This window comes from Grammomys surdaster, unplaced genomic scaffold (assembly GCF_004785775.1).
Source record: "Grammomys surdaster isolate TR1022 unplaced genomic scaffold, NIH_TR_1.0 125889, whole genome shotgun sequence".
Lineage (NCBI taxonomy): Eukaryota > Metazoa > Chordata > Mammalia > Rodentia > Muridae > Grammomys > Grammomys surdaster.
In genome coordinates, this window is record NW_021620714.1 from 78499 (window position 1) to 95230 (window position 16732).

Below are 16732 nucleotides of genomic sequence, written 5' to 3' on the forward strand. Positions count from 1 at the left end.
ATTAAACCAAGATTAGATAAACAATTAAAATAGACCTAAACCCCTACTGAAATAGAAGCAGTCATTAAAAGTCTCCCAACCGACAAAATCCCTTGGTCAAATGGTTTTATCAGAGAATCCTACCAGACTTTCAAAGAAGAGTTAATCCCAATACTCCTCAAATAATTCCACAGAATAAACAGAAAGAACACTGTCCAATTCATTTTATGAGGCCACAGTTACCCTGGTACCCAAAAAACAAATACTCAACAAAGAAAATTACCTTCATGAATATAGATGCAACAGTACTCAATAAAGTACTTGCAACCGGAATTAAAAAACACATCAAAAAGAGCATCCATGATCAAGTAGGAGTCATCCCACAGATGCAGGGATGGTTACACTCAGCAAATGTAATCCACCAGGTAAATAAAATGGAAAGAAAAAAAAAACATACGATAGTCTCATCAGATGACTAAAAAGCCTTTAACAAAATCCAGCACCCTTCACCATAAAAGTTTTGGAGAGATTCAGGATGCAAGGGACATACCTAAACATAATAAAGGCAATTACAGCAGGTCAATAGCCAATATCAAGTTAAATGGAGATAAATTCAAAGCTAAAATTCAAAGGAAAAAAAAGAATTCTTTTTTATTTGACTATTCTACTAAAAAATGTTAAAATAGTATAATTTTCAATTCCATTCTGTATACTTCATACATATTTTAGCAACACCTGGGAGAATGGTATTTCTTTAAATAAATGCCTCAGTAAAGCATTAAAGTGGCAAATGTATACTACAGTAATCTAACTGTATCACACTTTGCTATTGTACAGAACTGTTCTGAGACACTAGTGACGTGATTCGCCTCTAAGTCCCTCAGAGCACACTCCCTTAGACAACCCACACTCATGCACTTCTGTGTTCTCCTGCCATCTTCACAAATATTTGAAAACTCCTGCTATCATATTCTTAAACTTTACAGTTTATATTTTACTTCTAACTTACCATGGTATAAAAATCCGTAACTTATGACAAAAAGTAAAGTTCTCTTTAATCTTTGAAGAAGAACATGACTTTTAAAGTTTAGAGTTTATGATATTGCTACTTTTACTCACAGAGGCATTTTGTACACAATGATATATTCTGGGTGTATGAGATTCCTGGGCAGAGAGGCGTCTTGTTTGAAAGTTTTAAGTTAACTCACTGAGGCTAAGTACATGTAAATAGTTATTCCTAAGAGCTAACAATGTTGCAGTATATAAAAATTACATATAAGATAGAACCTTGGGGTCTTCATAACTGGGTTCCAGGGAGATGCCACAGGACAGAAGGAGGACTTTATAGGTCTGGATGAAATCATAGGTGACAACAGACCGCTCTCGGTCAGACTTCTTGTGCAAGCAGGACTGAAGGTACTCTATCCTTTCCTTCACAGTTAGTGTTGCATCCAGAGGTGGTGGGGCCAAACTAGGACTCATTTCTAGGAAGAAAAACAAAGTCTTAATGTAAAAATTAGACTTATTCAATTTGAAACAGCAATGTTTAGTGTTAAAGACTGAGAAAGATTCACAACCCCAAGGATCTGATTCTAAGTAACTGCTTGTTCAGGTCATAGCAACGATATGATAAAGTCCTCTACAATCTAAAAATAATGGTTTGGACTAGATTTATAATATTCTATTTTATTATATGGGTTAAAATTCTAAGTATCAAGACTTGTAATAATAAAATTGTATTTTCAGAACAGAATTAAAGATAGGTAGAAGCTTTAGAAATTAGGCTTAAAGAGAGACATACAATGCTGTATGAAAAATAAAAGTAGCTACTTCAGCCAACACAACACTCTACAAAGACCCCAGGGATCTCATTCTCACTGCGGAATAGACGCTGCATGTCATCCCTTCTGACTGCTCCTGAGGAAGGAGCTACATAATCAGACCCCACAACGTCTCTACATTGCATCCTACCCTCTAAAGGCTCCTCCAGGAGTTCCACAATACAGAGACCATAGTTCTCTAGCCCAGCACTACCCCTGCGTGAACAGGAAGAGAAAGACAGCAGAAACTGCTACAATCCATTGTTAATGGCTTCATGTAACAGGCAGTAGAGAACAAAGGAAGTGTTTCTAAAGGCTTTTATTCTGATCCCTAGGCATGGCTCCACAGAGGAACCCTTGTCCAGCAGGTGTGGGGCTCTGGGTTCAGTCCCTAATAGCACAGGATAGAAGGAGGGCTTAAGGGACGGTGCAATGAAGGCACCAAACTGCACTCCATGGACAAAAGGAAAGATTTATTGGAGATTCAAACTGCTGGGCTGATTGTCAGGACAGAGAACAGCAAAAAAGTGGGGAAAGCCTCGTCACTTTTAAGGGGATAGGTGGGAGCAAAAACAGCCTGGAACCAGCATGGGGACTTTGATCTGTCATAGGCTTGCTTGGGTCAATAGGACAATAGATAACCATTACCAGAGGTAGTTGTCTGTAAGGGGCAGATACTGGCTTTTCTTACAAACAGAAACCCAAGATTTCTGAGGAAGGCTGAATTTGGGGTTTTTTACTCAGAATCCAGCCTGAGTGAACCCAGACTGTCATTCAGGACACTGTCAGTACCACTGCCATTCCTGGGGCCTGGTTTAGACCTAACAGAGGGATAAGGGAGGAGAAGATGGATCTATTCTGACTAATATATGTGATTATTATATATATTAGTTATGCTCTAAATAATTATTTTTAATCCTAACAATGAAGCCTAGGCAATATCAGAAAATTATTCTCATATAACTTAAAAAAAAAATCTCAAGAAAAAAAAGAACTCCCTTAATAGATGTCATAGAGCATATATGACTTAACCTAACACCAATTACTTACCAGACTGCTTTTGTTCCTTCTGCAATGACAAATAATAGGCATCCTTTCCACCCCAGCACACTGCTAGTCCAACTACCACAGCACCATCAGAGCCATGCACAGGAAACCCATCATCTTCAACAGTGGCTTCCTGTGGCGAGCTAACTAAACGAATGAACAGTAAAACCGTCAAAACAATTTCCAATATTCAATAATCGAGCAAACTGAAAACTATGATACCCAAAACTTTTCATTCATCCTTCATGGTAGCACATACTTTACAATCTCAGCACTTGGAAAGCTGAGGCAAGATGATTTTACATTCAAGGCCAGCCAGGGCTATACAGCCAGACTCTGTCCCCAAAGCATGTGAACAACTAGGTTTCTACTGCTTCACTAAACACCGTGACTGAAAGTAGCTTGGGGAGGAAAGGGTCTATTTCAGCTTACTGCTTATGGTAAATTATGAAGCAGGAATTTGAGGCAGGAACTAAAGAAGAGGTCACAGAGGAACACTAATTACTGGCTTGCTCCACCTGTTCCCTTATACCATGTGGGACTGCGTAAGGGTATCCTGGGTCGTGGTTGAGCAGGTGCCTAGAACCCCGAGACTCTGCAGACTCTGCGTGGGATTCTGCATGAGAACCCGCAGGAGTTTGGCGCCCCCCAGAATCCAGGATCCTGAAAAGCAGTCATGGTCTCCATAGAATTACATTGTTCAGTCACATAGGCCAGGCTATAGGCCTCAGGCCCTAGGGATTTACATACTAATGAAGGCCAGAGGGCAGAGCAAATTAAACATGCCTCCCCCAGATCCTCCCCCAACCCTCCCCCTTTTCTCCCTCCCTACATAGCTCAGGACTGCCCTGAGTTTTTGGGGGTACACCTAGATCCATCTATCATCCGCCATGACAATAAACCTTTTTGGAACCAAGGACTTCCTCGTATTATTGGGGCCTGAATGTGAGACTCTAAATTTTCACGACAATACCACTCAGAACCACCTGTTCAGAGGTGGGGCCCACAGAGGGCTGAGTGTTTCACATCAGTCACTAACCAAGATAATGCCCTAAGATTTACCTAGAGGCAACCTGAGAGAGGCATTTTCTCTGAGACGTTCAGTTTCCCAGGTAACTCTAGTTTGTGTCAAGATGGTAAGACTAGCTAGCTAGCACATGGCTTAGAATCTGTAAATTCTAAAATATCATTTGGGTGATCATTTTCAGGTGTGCATAAGCTCATTTATGTTTGTTTGGTTTTTTTGAAGCAGTTTCTCTGTGTAGCCCTGGCTGTACCTGGAACTTCTCTGTAGACCAGGATGGCTTAACTCTCTCTGAGTGCTCGGGATTAAAGGCATGCGCCAGCACACCCAGATTGTATGTATAAGCTCTTCTTACATTCCCCATCAATTAAGAGACCTGTCACAATGAAAACAATGTACCACAGCTTGCCTAAAACAGATCTATAATGACTAAAGAGAAACCAGCAGGTAAACAAAGCTGTTTTCAAACTATCAATAACAAATAAAGACCATTTCACACACAAAACAAAACCTTTACAGCAAATTCACCAATTCTTAACCAAAGGCACCAAGAGTTTTATTGTGAACAATTAAGTATAATTTTTATATCTACAGTCAACATTTTTTTTCTGAGTTAACATCTACTTAATTTAAAAGAGCAATTTGTGAGTGCTAACGAATAATAAAGGTCAATTACAAAGGTCAATTAACAATTGAATTTACAATTACAATTTCAATACCTGAAAGATACGGGTACATAGGAAGACAATACATATTAGTTAAATTTAAATGAACTTTATGTGTCTCCATGAGAAGCCTGCCGTTATGTTTAATGAATTAAGACTAGAAACTGCTATATACTAAGAGCACATAGAATCTGTCAATAACACACATGCTCCAAGAACTGAAGACCAGACAAATACTAACAACTTATTAAACAAACACATAAACAGAGCTTTGTGGTAGCCAATGAAACCTGATTTCCACAACAGGTTGAGAAGCTGACTACAGCAATTCCCCAGTCACAGGACAATGTTCACGGCATCATTTGACCAAAGGTTCAATACTGGAAACCCACAAATCTGTGAGGATTTGGAATCATCATTTCAGCACAGGTTGATTCATCAGAGGGGCTAATGCGCAAGACAAACCCTGGAAAGTCCAGCTAACATATTGTGAGAAATACAGTATCGATACACTGTGTGCTTTTATAATGAAGTAAAGAGCAATTTGTGAGTGCTAACGAATAATAAAAATTTAGTACCATAAAAGTGTGAAAATATCCAAAACATTTTGTTTTATATTAATATATATGCTACATAGAGCAACTACACACACATATATCCATTTAAGAGATTCTTATTAAATGATATACTTATTTAATTTTTATATATATATATATATATATATATATATATATATATATATATATATGAAGATACATAGGATATATATACATAGGATATTCTAATCCATATAATTCCAAATTTTGTGTGTGTGTGTGTGTGTGTGTGTGTGTGTGTATTCCAAGACCCCAATGCAGAAGAATTGAAGCTTAAAAAGTCCTTACCTTGCTTCAGCCTTCCACCTATGGTAGCAGTTTTGGAAGATGTCAAACTTGTCATCTTTTCACAAGCCAGAGAGATGGAAAAGCGCTTTTGGCATTGCCACTCCTTCACAAATGTCTGAAAGAGAATCTGGTCACTCGCTACATCAATTATGGCCAGACTTTCTGAGCTGCATGAAGCTTGAGATACTGGCAGTCCATCCTGAGACTGCAGAAAAAAACTTGTGTCTACAACAGAATCATCAAAGTCCTTGAGGCTGTCTCTAAACTCTTGACTTAAATCCTGGTTTTGATTGTCTAAAGAAGAGCCAAATAAACAACCTTCCCCCAGCTGTAAAACACTGCTGTCTTTCTGACACTTTACAGATGTTCCAAGAATCTCTGGAAATGCTAGCTTAGCAGCAGAAGCAGGAACGGGTGTGGGAGGAATGAGGCCATTGTCATCAGCTGCAGCACTTTCTTTATGAGCCAAGGGAGATGAGGTCCCACCGTGCCTGGCTTTGCTCTCTAGCCCTTCAGTCCTGCTTTTAACTTCATTACTGGAGAAGAGTGAAGTTCTCTGAACTGTCCCCAAATCTGAACTTAGTTCCTGTCTCTCATGTGACTCTGTGCTGTTTCCTTCAAAGCAAGGCAAGTTTATATGTGTTAATTTGGGCTTTTCATTTTCTAGAGGACTAGACACTTTATCTAAAATCCTTTGCAGTTCTGGACTTAAGTTAAATGATGCTCCTGACCAAGAGAATGAATTATCTTGATTTGTCTCCATGAGTTTAGGCTTTGGGGATCCATCATTATGATCTCCTCTGACCACTTCTCCTTGGGGACACTCATTACCCAGCACTGCAGAATCACTGGGTTCTAATGTTTTAAAGGTTACTGGGTTACAGTTCTCTTGAACATCAAATGCAGCCATATTGTCTAAGGCTTCAATCACCTGAGCAGAGTCTATCTCTGAAAATATAATAGACTCACTACTGAGACAAGCCACTTGCTGCTGAGTACCCTGAGACTCATTCATATTTGGTGTTATAACTGGGTCTGCTTGTGGATGTGGATTGCTGAAATAGTTTGGTATCATTTCAGAAAGGAGTGGCTGCTTTGCCTTTGTATCAGGTGACTGTCCCTGTCCTAAGACATCTTCTCCAAAACTGTCAAATAGTATACTATCACTCATATTCAAACTAGTTTCAGGCAGACTTTCTTCCTCCACACCAGTAGGAGATCTCATTTGAGGAGCCAGTGGTATGATTGGCTTCACCATTTCTTGTGTTTCAAACCCTTGAAGAAAACTGTTTAATTGGGAATCAGTAACAGAATGCTCATTCTCTTTAAAGCAAGTGCCATTCCCCCTCTGAGGTACTGGAGAATGGAAAATGAGGCTGTCTGGAGTTCCTCTATTGATGCTCTTTTCAGTGTTTGCTTTCACAGACTCTATATTCTTACTTTCCACATGGTCAATGTTGGCTGCTCCTGGGACATGCTGGTCACCTGGAGTGCTGTGACGCTCGTTCTGCATGGCGGAGCCCTCCTCCATTATCCCTACTGCTTTCGCTCCTAGCGTGGCATTTTCAGATGCCATCTGTTCAATTACTTCCTCTGACTGAGTATCCAAGTATAAGCTATCTCCAAAGTCACAGAAGGCCAGGTTAGAAACATGACTATGTTCAGTCTTATTTGTTGCATAAGCACCTGTTTTTTCTTGTACTCCAGAAGAATTTAGAAGATTTTCACACTGGCCTCCTGCTTGACCAAGTTCTCCAGTTGACTGAGGTGCCTCAGTTCTGCCTGTGTTACTTGCCAATGCCTGACGACAAGGATTTGAGTCATGTTCTTTGCTATTAAGCTTTATAAGTTCACATTTGATGGGTGCAACATCATTTGAGTCTCTGCCCACATAACTACTACCAGCTTGTCCCTCTATTAGTGTCTCTTGTCTGGTGCGAGTGCTTGTGTGTTTCTCACTGTCGTTTTCCAGGCACTGGCTGACGGGATGGGTGTCTTGGAGCTGGCATTCTGCACCGTTCTCTGTAAGCACCTCATTGACCTGTCCTATCTCACTAGCAGCTGATCCTCTTCCGTGTCTAGCAGCACCAGAGGACTGGCCAGTCACATTTTTATTCTTAGATCCTGGGACGGAATGTTCCAAAGCAGTATTATTTTCTGGTTTTTTCCTTAAGCAAGGTTGCTGTATTTGTAAAGGGAATGAGGTTTTGTCGCATTTTTCATTGGCACAAAAAGATACATTTTTTGCCAATAGCCCTGGACTTCTAAATTCTGCACTCTGCTTCTCTATGGACTTCTGTGGGTCTTCACGTAGAGTAGATTTACACATAGTCTGCCCTTGTAAATCATCTCTATGCATCCCAGAGTCATGTATGGAACTACTGCCGAAAGATTTTTTCCGATACTTTCTGTGTCTCCCAGATGGAAAACTGTTGTTCACCTCCTCTGAACTAAAACTCAAAGCAGCTTTTCTTGTTTTCTCCAATGAGAAAGTTTGAAGAACTTCCTTAGTGCTTGATTTTCCTTCTTTCAGAGACTTTCGAAGCATTTCTTTGTTTATACCTAAAGAAGTTCGTTTTCTTGCTCTACAAATGGAGGGTGTCTGGAGCTCGTGATTCCCCTGGAACTTACAGAGAGAGTCTGCACGCTCTCTGCATTCATCCATGCCTCGTTCTGCATCTGGTGACTGCTTATCATTAGAATCGCTTGCTTTCATGCTATTTCTGCTCTTTGATGCTAATTTTTTATGAGAACTCTTAGATGGAGATTTGAACGTGTGTCCCTTTACTTCTGACTCACTGGTCAGTGAGCATATGCTAGAACTCAAGGGTGACTGTGGATCCCACTGTACTCCCATCTCAACTAAGTCCTGCTGCAGAATCATTTTGGCTTCTTCCACTATTAAAGCTGCTGCTTCCCTTGCAGATAAGCCCTTGCCAGTCACCCAAATAGTCCGCATACTCCGACGCTCTTCAGCTGCTTCCTCTTCTTCATCCACTGCCTTCCGGGCACTACTCAAGAACAGGAGAAAAAGAGAAAATTAACGCATTTCCTTCACTCACACAACATGAACCCATTCTATTTAAGCTGGTCCAGGGAACAAAAATGGTAGTGGGGGTGGGCACAGAGGAAGGGAGAGGGGAGAGGAAAGAGAGACAGAAACAGACACAGGCTCTCATTCTAGCTGGGAGAACTAAAAACTGATGTTTAAACGACATTCTTGTCAAGTGGTGTAAGGGACGTTTAGAAGGAAACACTGGAGAGAACAGGCAGTTGGCAATTTTTAAATAGAGTAATCAGGAAATCCCTACTAAGATTGACATCTTAAGCAAAAGCCTTAAAGGCTGGAAAGATGGCACAGCAGTTAAGAACACTGGCTGCTCTTTCAGGGGACCTAAGTCCAGTTCCCAGCATCCACATAGCAGTTCACAATCTGTAGTCCAACCCCCCAACTATGGTCAGCTGTGAATAGGAAGTCCAAGGATCTAGTAGTTGCTCAGTCCCACAAGGCTAGTTGTTTCAGCTTGTCTCTGCAGAAGTAGATTTCAACAGATGTGCTGGCAAGTAAGTGCAAGTGGTGAAGAAGAGTGTCTCTGTTAGTTGTTAAGACTTAATTTTAAAATTAGATTTATTTGTATATTAGGTGTGTGTGTGTGTGTGTGTGTGTGTGTGTGTGCGCGCGCGCTCGCACGTAGAAGTTAGAGGACAACTTATCGAAGTGGTTCCTTCTACCATGTGGATCCTATGAAATAAAATCAGATGTCAGGTCTGGCTACAAGCACTGTTACCCACTGATCCATCTCACCAGTCCAGTGGTGCAGAATTGCCACAGGCTATTTGTAATATGCCCACTTTGGCATAACTTAGAGTCAGATGTGAGGTAATTTATATATAAAAAAATGGGTCCACAGAAATCTATCAATTTAAAAATCAACATAGAATCTAAATTTATAGCAGAATGAAATAAAGAAAAAAAAAGTAACTGAGAACTAAACTCACCACTAGAGTGAGTTCTTCTAAAAGATAATAATCTAGACCCCAAAAGATCAAACAATTATGTAATTGAATGCTAGGGGGAGGACAGGATGTGACAAAAATGAGTGAAGTTATGATAGCTGAGATTCCTCCTTCCAAGCACGTGAAGTAATGGGGAGCAAGTGCTCCCCCTCTTTCCCCTCACCCTAGGTGAGACAACTACAAGCCAAGGACAGGTTCAGGAGACATCCCGGCTTGCATTTCGCTGTTGCTTACATTATTCATGCCAGGGGAGGTAAACTGTAGTAAAAATCTTATGGGGCAGTCCAATGGCATGCATAAAGCAGCAAACTGACAGCATGTGCAGGAATCACGCAGGCGGAAGGGCCAGCCAAGCCTCTGGATGATGAAGGTCAAGCCATAAACTTAGCTAAAACCTCATGAGAAATCCCAAACCAGAACTGTTATCAAGGAGACTTCTAAATCTATTACTTACAGATACAGTGATATCAATAAATATTCAAAGTTATTCTGAAACCACTTTTTAAAAGTAGTTCATTACAGAAAATAGATAACATGGCTAACAAAGCCTTTAAACTTCAAAGATATGAAAAAAAATCCCAAATCCTACTACAAGTAGATTAAATGACTCACAAGATAAAGGACTTGGGCTCCCACAAAATTTCTCATGACAACATACAATGCAAAGCAACAAGAACAAATGAGAGAGAAACAAAAACTCAATAAAAGGAAATACAGAACCTAGTTGTGGTGTCTCTCCCCAGAATTCAGGATGCTGAGACAGAAGATCTCAAGTTCAAGGCAAGACTGGGCAACTTAACAAGGTCTTATCTGGAGGGCCAAGTAGGACAGATTATATATTAAGTACACTGTGCTTCAACAGTCAGAGAAGGACAGTTTTGAACATACAGTAATTTTTTTGTAAGCAAAGCATTCCTCAAGGAATCTCAGTAAAGGATGAGTTCATCCAACTAAGACATATCTAGGAATCCATCAGCAGTAAGTCAGAATCCCAACACATAAGGATACGTACAGCACCTGTCTGTCTACCTTCACCTCCACAGAAGCAAGGGCAAAGGTGAAAACAACGTACAGTGCTATACGCTGAAACACACACAAGGGGAAGAAAGGAAAGGAATCCCACAGCTGCTGTTCAGCCAGGAGGTAGAAAGTACAGGGCACCACCAAACTCTTCAAGAACCAGAGCAGGCAGTGTGCAAACACAAGTCACCACAACTTTCTACATTTACAAATGGAACAGCAAAGCAGAGCCAACCTAGAGAGAAAGAAACACAGGAACTGTCATAAATATACATCAAATATAAGAGCAAACTTACCAGTCATTGCAATAAATATGAATAGGGCTGAGTCATGTATTCAAAGAAAAATATTTTCAATTTGGTTCAGATGCAAAACTTAACTACTATGAAGAGTGGTATACAAAGCATTACCAATACAACGTGACTCAAAAGCTAAAAAGGAAGGGATCTCACACAAGCAGATACACAAAAGCAGCTAATCCAGGACAAGCTAAATATGAGGCGAAAAGATCCTAAGTGTGAGAAAGGGTACAATTAATGCCCAAACTACAATCACACACATATGAATGTATATGAGGCAAAACTAAAAAAAAAAAAAAAAAAAAAAAACCTGAGCCACCCTAAAAATAGCAGAATAAAAGAGAACCTTGTCTGTGAGTGTAAAGTAGGGTAAAACATAACCTAATTAATACACAAATACATTTCAGACATTAGACCTTGCAATCACAAACATGTCTAGTCTGTACTGTTGATAAGTCTAACATACCCAGCTGGGTTCCCTAAACAGAATGGTCTGTTAGTAGCAGACCATTCGCTTTTTCCATGTCTACAAAATGAAGTGTCCAGAAGCCCATCAGGACAGGAACTGGATCCTCTAGATAGGCAGATGTGAGCAGGGTAGGCAGAGACACGAGATTATCATGGCTTGTTGGTGAGAAAGAGAGATACATGTTCAGTGAGAGATTCTGTCTCAAGGGAATAAGAAGCAGATGATACAGAAGGAACCTGAAATCCTCCTTTAGCCTCTAAACACACACACTGCCACATGCACCTGTGCACACTTATGTATACACACATATACCATTCACATGTACATTTTAAAAACCTGAATTTTTGGTTGTCAAAAAAGAAAAGAAATAAAAATAAAAGAACAAAGAAATAAAAATAAAAGAAAAAAGTGATGAATTGTGATAAAAAAATTGAAATACACATATCAAGTAAAAGTCTCAAGATTGAAATCCATTTGAAAACAATAAATTATTTAAAAGAAAAAGAAGGAGGAGAGGAGGGAGGGAGAGGAAGAGGAAGAGGATGAAGAAGAGGATGAAGAAGAGGAGGAGGAGGGGGAGAAAGAGGAAGAAGAGGAAGAGGAAGAGGAGGAAGAGGAAGAAGAAGAAGAACAACAACAACAACCACCACCACCACCTCCACCACTACCACCCTAGAAATCTAAGGGAAAGACCTAAAGAGCTAAAGTTGAACAGCTAGTCAGGAAGACTCACATTTATACAACTGCAAAGTAAACCATGAGGAGATACAATAACAATCCCTAACAATGTGATGTTCTATTGGTGAGGCTATAAGAAAGTTGGCTTTCTACCAGCAGAAAAAAAAAAAATGGAACCTGGGGTGACCCTCCTGAAGGCAATTCTGAGGACCTGTGGGTCTTCCCACTCTCGTGGATTGTCAGCTGATATGGTCCACGGGGGTAATGGGAGCAGAGTGTGTGTGTGTGTTTGGGGGGTGGGGGGATTCAGAAACCCTGTGAGTACTTATGGTGAAGGATCACACCAGGACCAGCTATCAGGAGATACCTCAACTTTACTTAGGTGATTTAAGGCTTACAAATTTGGGGGGCACTGAGAATAGGAACATCCAGGATGGGCAAAGGTCGTTAAATGAGGGCTTAGGGTACTAAAATACCTCATTAGCATGGGGAATACTTAAGGAATCCCAGGTGCTGGCTGAACAGGTTCTTATCAGGAGAAAGGAAATTGACTCTGTAATCTAACTGAGGCTGTGTGACATTCCTCAGGTAGAAGCCCAGAGGCTATCTGGTCACTTCAACTTTAATTGGCAGAGTTTTCCCACAAGTACCTAAGTGAGCTGTCATGCACTTACCTTTTGAAATATCATGTCTAGGAACCTACCACACGAATTATTCCCAACAACATGAAAAACTGCATATTGTGGGCAATGCTAAAAACCTGGAAGCAATATGGATGCCACTAGATTTTCTGAATTTTAATGTATTAAGTATTAAAAGGAAAGAGAGACTAGGCAAAGAAATACAAGGTTTCTATCCCCCACCTAGTATCTCTACAAGCCAGTAGCTAGTAAGTACCAAGTATAACCAACTGGTCCACTTTCTTTTTTCTAATGAAACCTGGAATCAAGTAATGTAGTTAGTTGCTTAACTCTCCAGTCTTGTCTTAATTAGAAGTGCCTCCTTGTTCTGTTTATCACAACGGGTACTTCTGAAAAGTACTGAGCAATTATTTTGTAAATTATCTTCCACTTTATACTTATAATTTTTCCTTATAATTAAATTCATGTTAGGCATTTTGCTAAGAATAGCTTAGCATATTGTACAACATGGTGCTGCGTCTTAAAAATCCCTAAGAGAGTAGATTGGAAGTGTTCTCAACACAAGAAATAGTAAGCATATTGGGTGATGTTTGTGTTAATTATCTTAAATTAGCCTTTCCACAATGTTCACATATTTCAATATTCTACAGTTTAAACAATAAAAATACATATTCAATAATTTCTAGAAAGATATTTTAAAAGAAAAACTATTTCAAGAAAGTAGTTGCATCCTCAGTACACTGCACAAAGAATATGATATTGATAACATAATTTTGCTGAGTTATGGTTCTAGATTCAAAACAAGCATAAACATGCCAGCATCAATCTATCAACCTAGCCTTTTGGCTGTGGCAGACACTAGCTGGTCGGCTCCCTTGAAGACACCATATCCTGAGCCATCCTAGAGGAACCACTGCACTCAAAGCAGCAGGATTTCAGGATCCCAAAGGCAGCCTGAGTCCCAGGAGCTCTTCCACCCAGGAGCTCAGGATCACAAGATCACAAAGACAGCTAGACTCTGAGGAGTTCTGACACAAGCAAGGTAAGTGGAAAGACAGTCTCTAATCAGAGACAGTGAGTGCAGGTGGCCCTTGTTAGAGTTAACAAGATGGCAAAAGGCAAGCACAGAACATAAGAAACAGAAACCAAACTTGTCTGGCATCTTCAGAACCCAGTTCTCCCTCCATAGCAAGTCCTGAATACCCCATCAACTGGAAAAGAAGGATTCACAATTAAAATCACTTCTCATGATAATGATAGAGGACATTAAGAAGGAGATAAATAACTCCCTCAAAGAAATACAGGAAAACTCAGGTTGAAGCCCTTAAAAAGGAAACACAAAAATTACTTAAAGAATTACAAGAAAACACAACTAAACATGTGAAAAAAATAAACAAAACCATCCAAGATCTAAAAATGGAAGTAGAAACAATGAAGAAATCTCAAAGAGAGACTATCCTGGAGAAAGAAAACCTAGGAAAGAGATCAAGAGTCATAGATGCAAGCATTACCAACAGAATACAACAGATAGAAGAGAGAATCTAATGTGCAGGAGATCCCATGGAAAACATTGACACAACTGTCAAAGAAAATGCAAAGTACAAAAAGCTCCTAACTCAAAACATCCAGGAAATCCAGGACAAAGTGAAAAGCCCAAACCTAAGGATAACAGGTATAGATGAGAGTGAAGATTCCCAACTTAAAGGGCCAGTAAATATCTTCAACAAAATTATAGAAGAAAACTTCCCTAACCTAAAGAAAGAGATGCCCATGAACATACAAGAAGCCTACAGAATTCCAAATAGACTAGACCAGAAAAGAAATTCCTCCTGTCACATAATAATCAAAACATCAAATTCATAAAACAAAGAAAAAACACTAAAAGCAGTAAGGGAAAAAGGTAAAGGAACATATGAAGGCAGACCTATAAGAATTAGACCAGAATTCTCATCAGAGACTATAAAAGCCCAAAGATCCTGGACTGATATCATACAGACCCTAAGAGAACACAACTGACGGACCAGACTACTATTCCCAGCAAAACTCTCAATCACTATAGATGGAGTAACCAAGATATTCCATAACAAAACCAAATTTACACAATATTGTCCCACAAATCCAGCCCTACAAAGGAAACTACAACCTAGAAAAAGCAAGAAAGTAATCTTCCAATAAACCCCAAGGAAGATAGCTACACAAACACAATCCCACTTCTAATAACAAAAATAACAGGAAGCAACAATCATTTTTCCTTAATATCTCTTAACATCAATGGACTCAATTCCCCAATAAAAAGATGTAGACTAACAGGCTGGATACATAAGCACAACCCAGAATTTTCCTGCATTCAGGAAACGCACCTCAGGGACAAAGACAGACACACTACCTCAAAGACAAAGGATGGAAAACAATTTTCCAAGCAAACGATCCTAAGAAACAAGCTGGAGTAGCCATTCTAATATCAAATAAAACCTACTTTCAACCAAAAGTAATCAAAAAAGATAAGGAAAGACACTTTATATTTCTCAAAGGAAAAATCTGCCAAGATGAACTCTCAATTCTGAACATCTATGCTCCAAATGCAAGGGCACCCACATTCATAAAAGAAACTTTACTAAAGCTCAAAATACACATTGCACCTCACACAATAATAGTGGGAGACTTCAACACCCCACTGTCAGCAATGGACAGATCATGGAAACAGAAACTAAACAGAGACACAGTGAAATTAACAGAAGTTATGAACCAAACAGATTTAACAGATATCTATAGAACATTTCATCCTAAAACAAAAGAATATACCTTTTTCTCAGCACCTCATAGTACCTTCTTGAAAAGTGACCATATAATTGGTCACAAAACAGGCCTCAACAGATACAAAAAGGTAGGAATAATCCCTTGCATCCTATAAGATCACCATGGACTACGGCTGGTCTTCAATATTAACAAAAACAATAGAAAGCCCACATAAACATGGAAACTGAACAACGCTCTACTCAATGATGACTTAGTCAAGAAAGAAATTAAAGACTTTTTAGAATTTGATGAAAATGAGAACACATCATACCAAAACTTGTGGGACTCCATGAAAGCAGTGCTAAGAGGTAAACTCACAGCTCTAAGTACCTACAAAAAGAAAGTGGAGAGAGCATACACTAACATCTTGACAGCATACCTGAAAACTCTAGAAAAAAAAAAAGCAAACACACCCAAGAGGAGTAGACCGCAGGAAATAATCAAACTCAGGGCTGAAAACAACCAAGTACAAAAAGAACTATTCAAAGTATCAACAAAACCAGGAGCTGGTTCTTGGAAAAAAAAAATCAACAAGATAGATAAACCTTTAGCCAGACTAACCAGAGGGCACAGAGACAGTATCCAAATTAATAAAATCAGAACAGAAAAGGGAGACGTAACAACAGAAACTGAGGAAATTCAAAAAAATCATCAGATCCTACTACAAAAGCCTAAACTCAAAAAAACCTGGAAAATCTGGATGAAATGGACAATTTTCTAGACAGATACCAGATACAAAAGTTAAATCAGAAGCAGGTAAACCATCTAAACAGTCCCATAACCCTAAAGAAATAGCAGCAGTCATTAACAGTCTCCCCACCAAAAAAAGCCCAGGACCAGATGGATTTAGTGCAGAAATCTATCAGACCTTAAAGGAAGGCCCAATACTAATTCTCTTCAAACTATTCCACAAAATAGAAACAAAAGGAACACTACCAAATCTGTTCTATGAAGCCACAATTACACTCATACCTAAAACACACAAAGACACAACAAAGAAAGAAAACTTCAGACCAATCTCCCTTTTGAATATCAATGCAAAAATACTCAATAAAATTCTCGCAAACCGCATCCAAGACCACATCAAAACAATCATCCATCAAGATCAAGTAGGCTTTATCCCAGGAATGCAGGGATGGTTCAATATTCGGAAATCTATCCATTTAAACCACTATATAAACAAACTCAAAGGAAAAAAATCACACGATCATCTCACTAGATGCTGAGAAAGCATTTGACAAAATTCAACATCCCTTCATGATAAAAGTCTTGGAAAGATCAGGAATTCAAGGCCCCTACCTAAACATAGTAAAAGCAATTTACAGCAAACCAGTAGCCAACATCAAATTAAATGGAGAGAAACTTGAAGCAATCCTACTGAAATCAGGGACTA

General features: G+C 39.4%; 1 protein-coding gene across 2 annotated transcripts in view; it reads right to left on the bottom strand.

The window, feature by feature from the left end:
• Positions 1-16732, bottom strand: part of Polq (DNA polymerase theta) — an 89437-nt gene that overhangs the window by 29905 nt on the left and 42800 nt on the right. For both annotated transcript variants that reach the window (XM_028752254.1, XM_028752253.1), the window contains 3 exons: positions 5420-8430; positions 2850-2993; positions 1267-1463 (listed from right to left, as the gene is read on the bottom strand). In XM_028752254.1, coding sequence (XP_028608087.1) covers positions 1267-1463; positions 2850-2993; positions 5420-8430 — 3352 coding nt within the window. The remainder of the gene's footprint in view (positions 1-1266; positions 1464-2849; positions 2994-5419; positions 8431-16732) is intronic.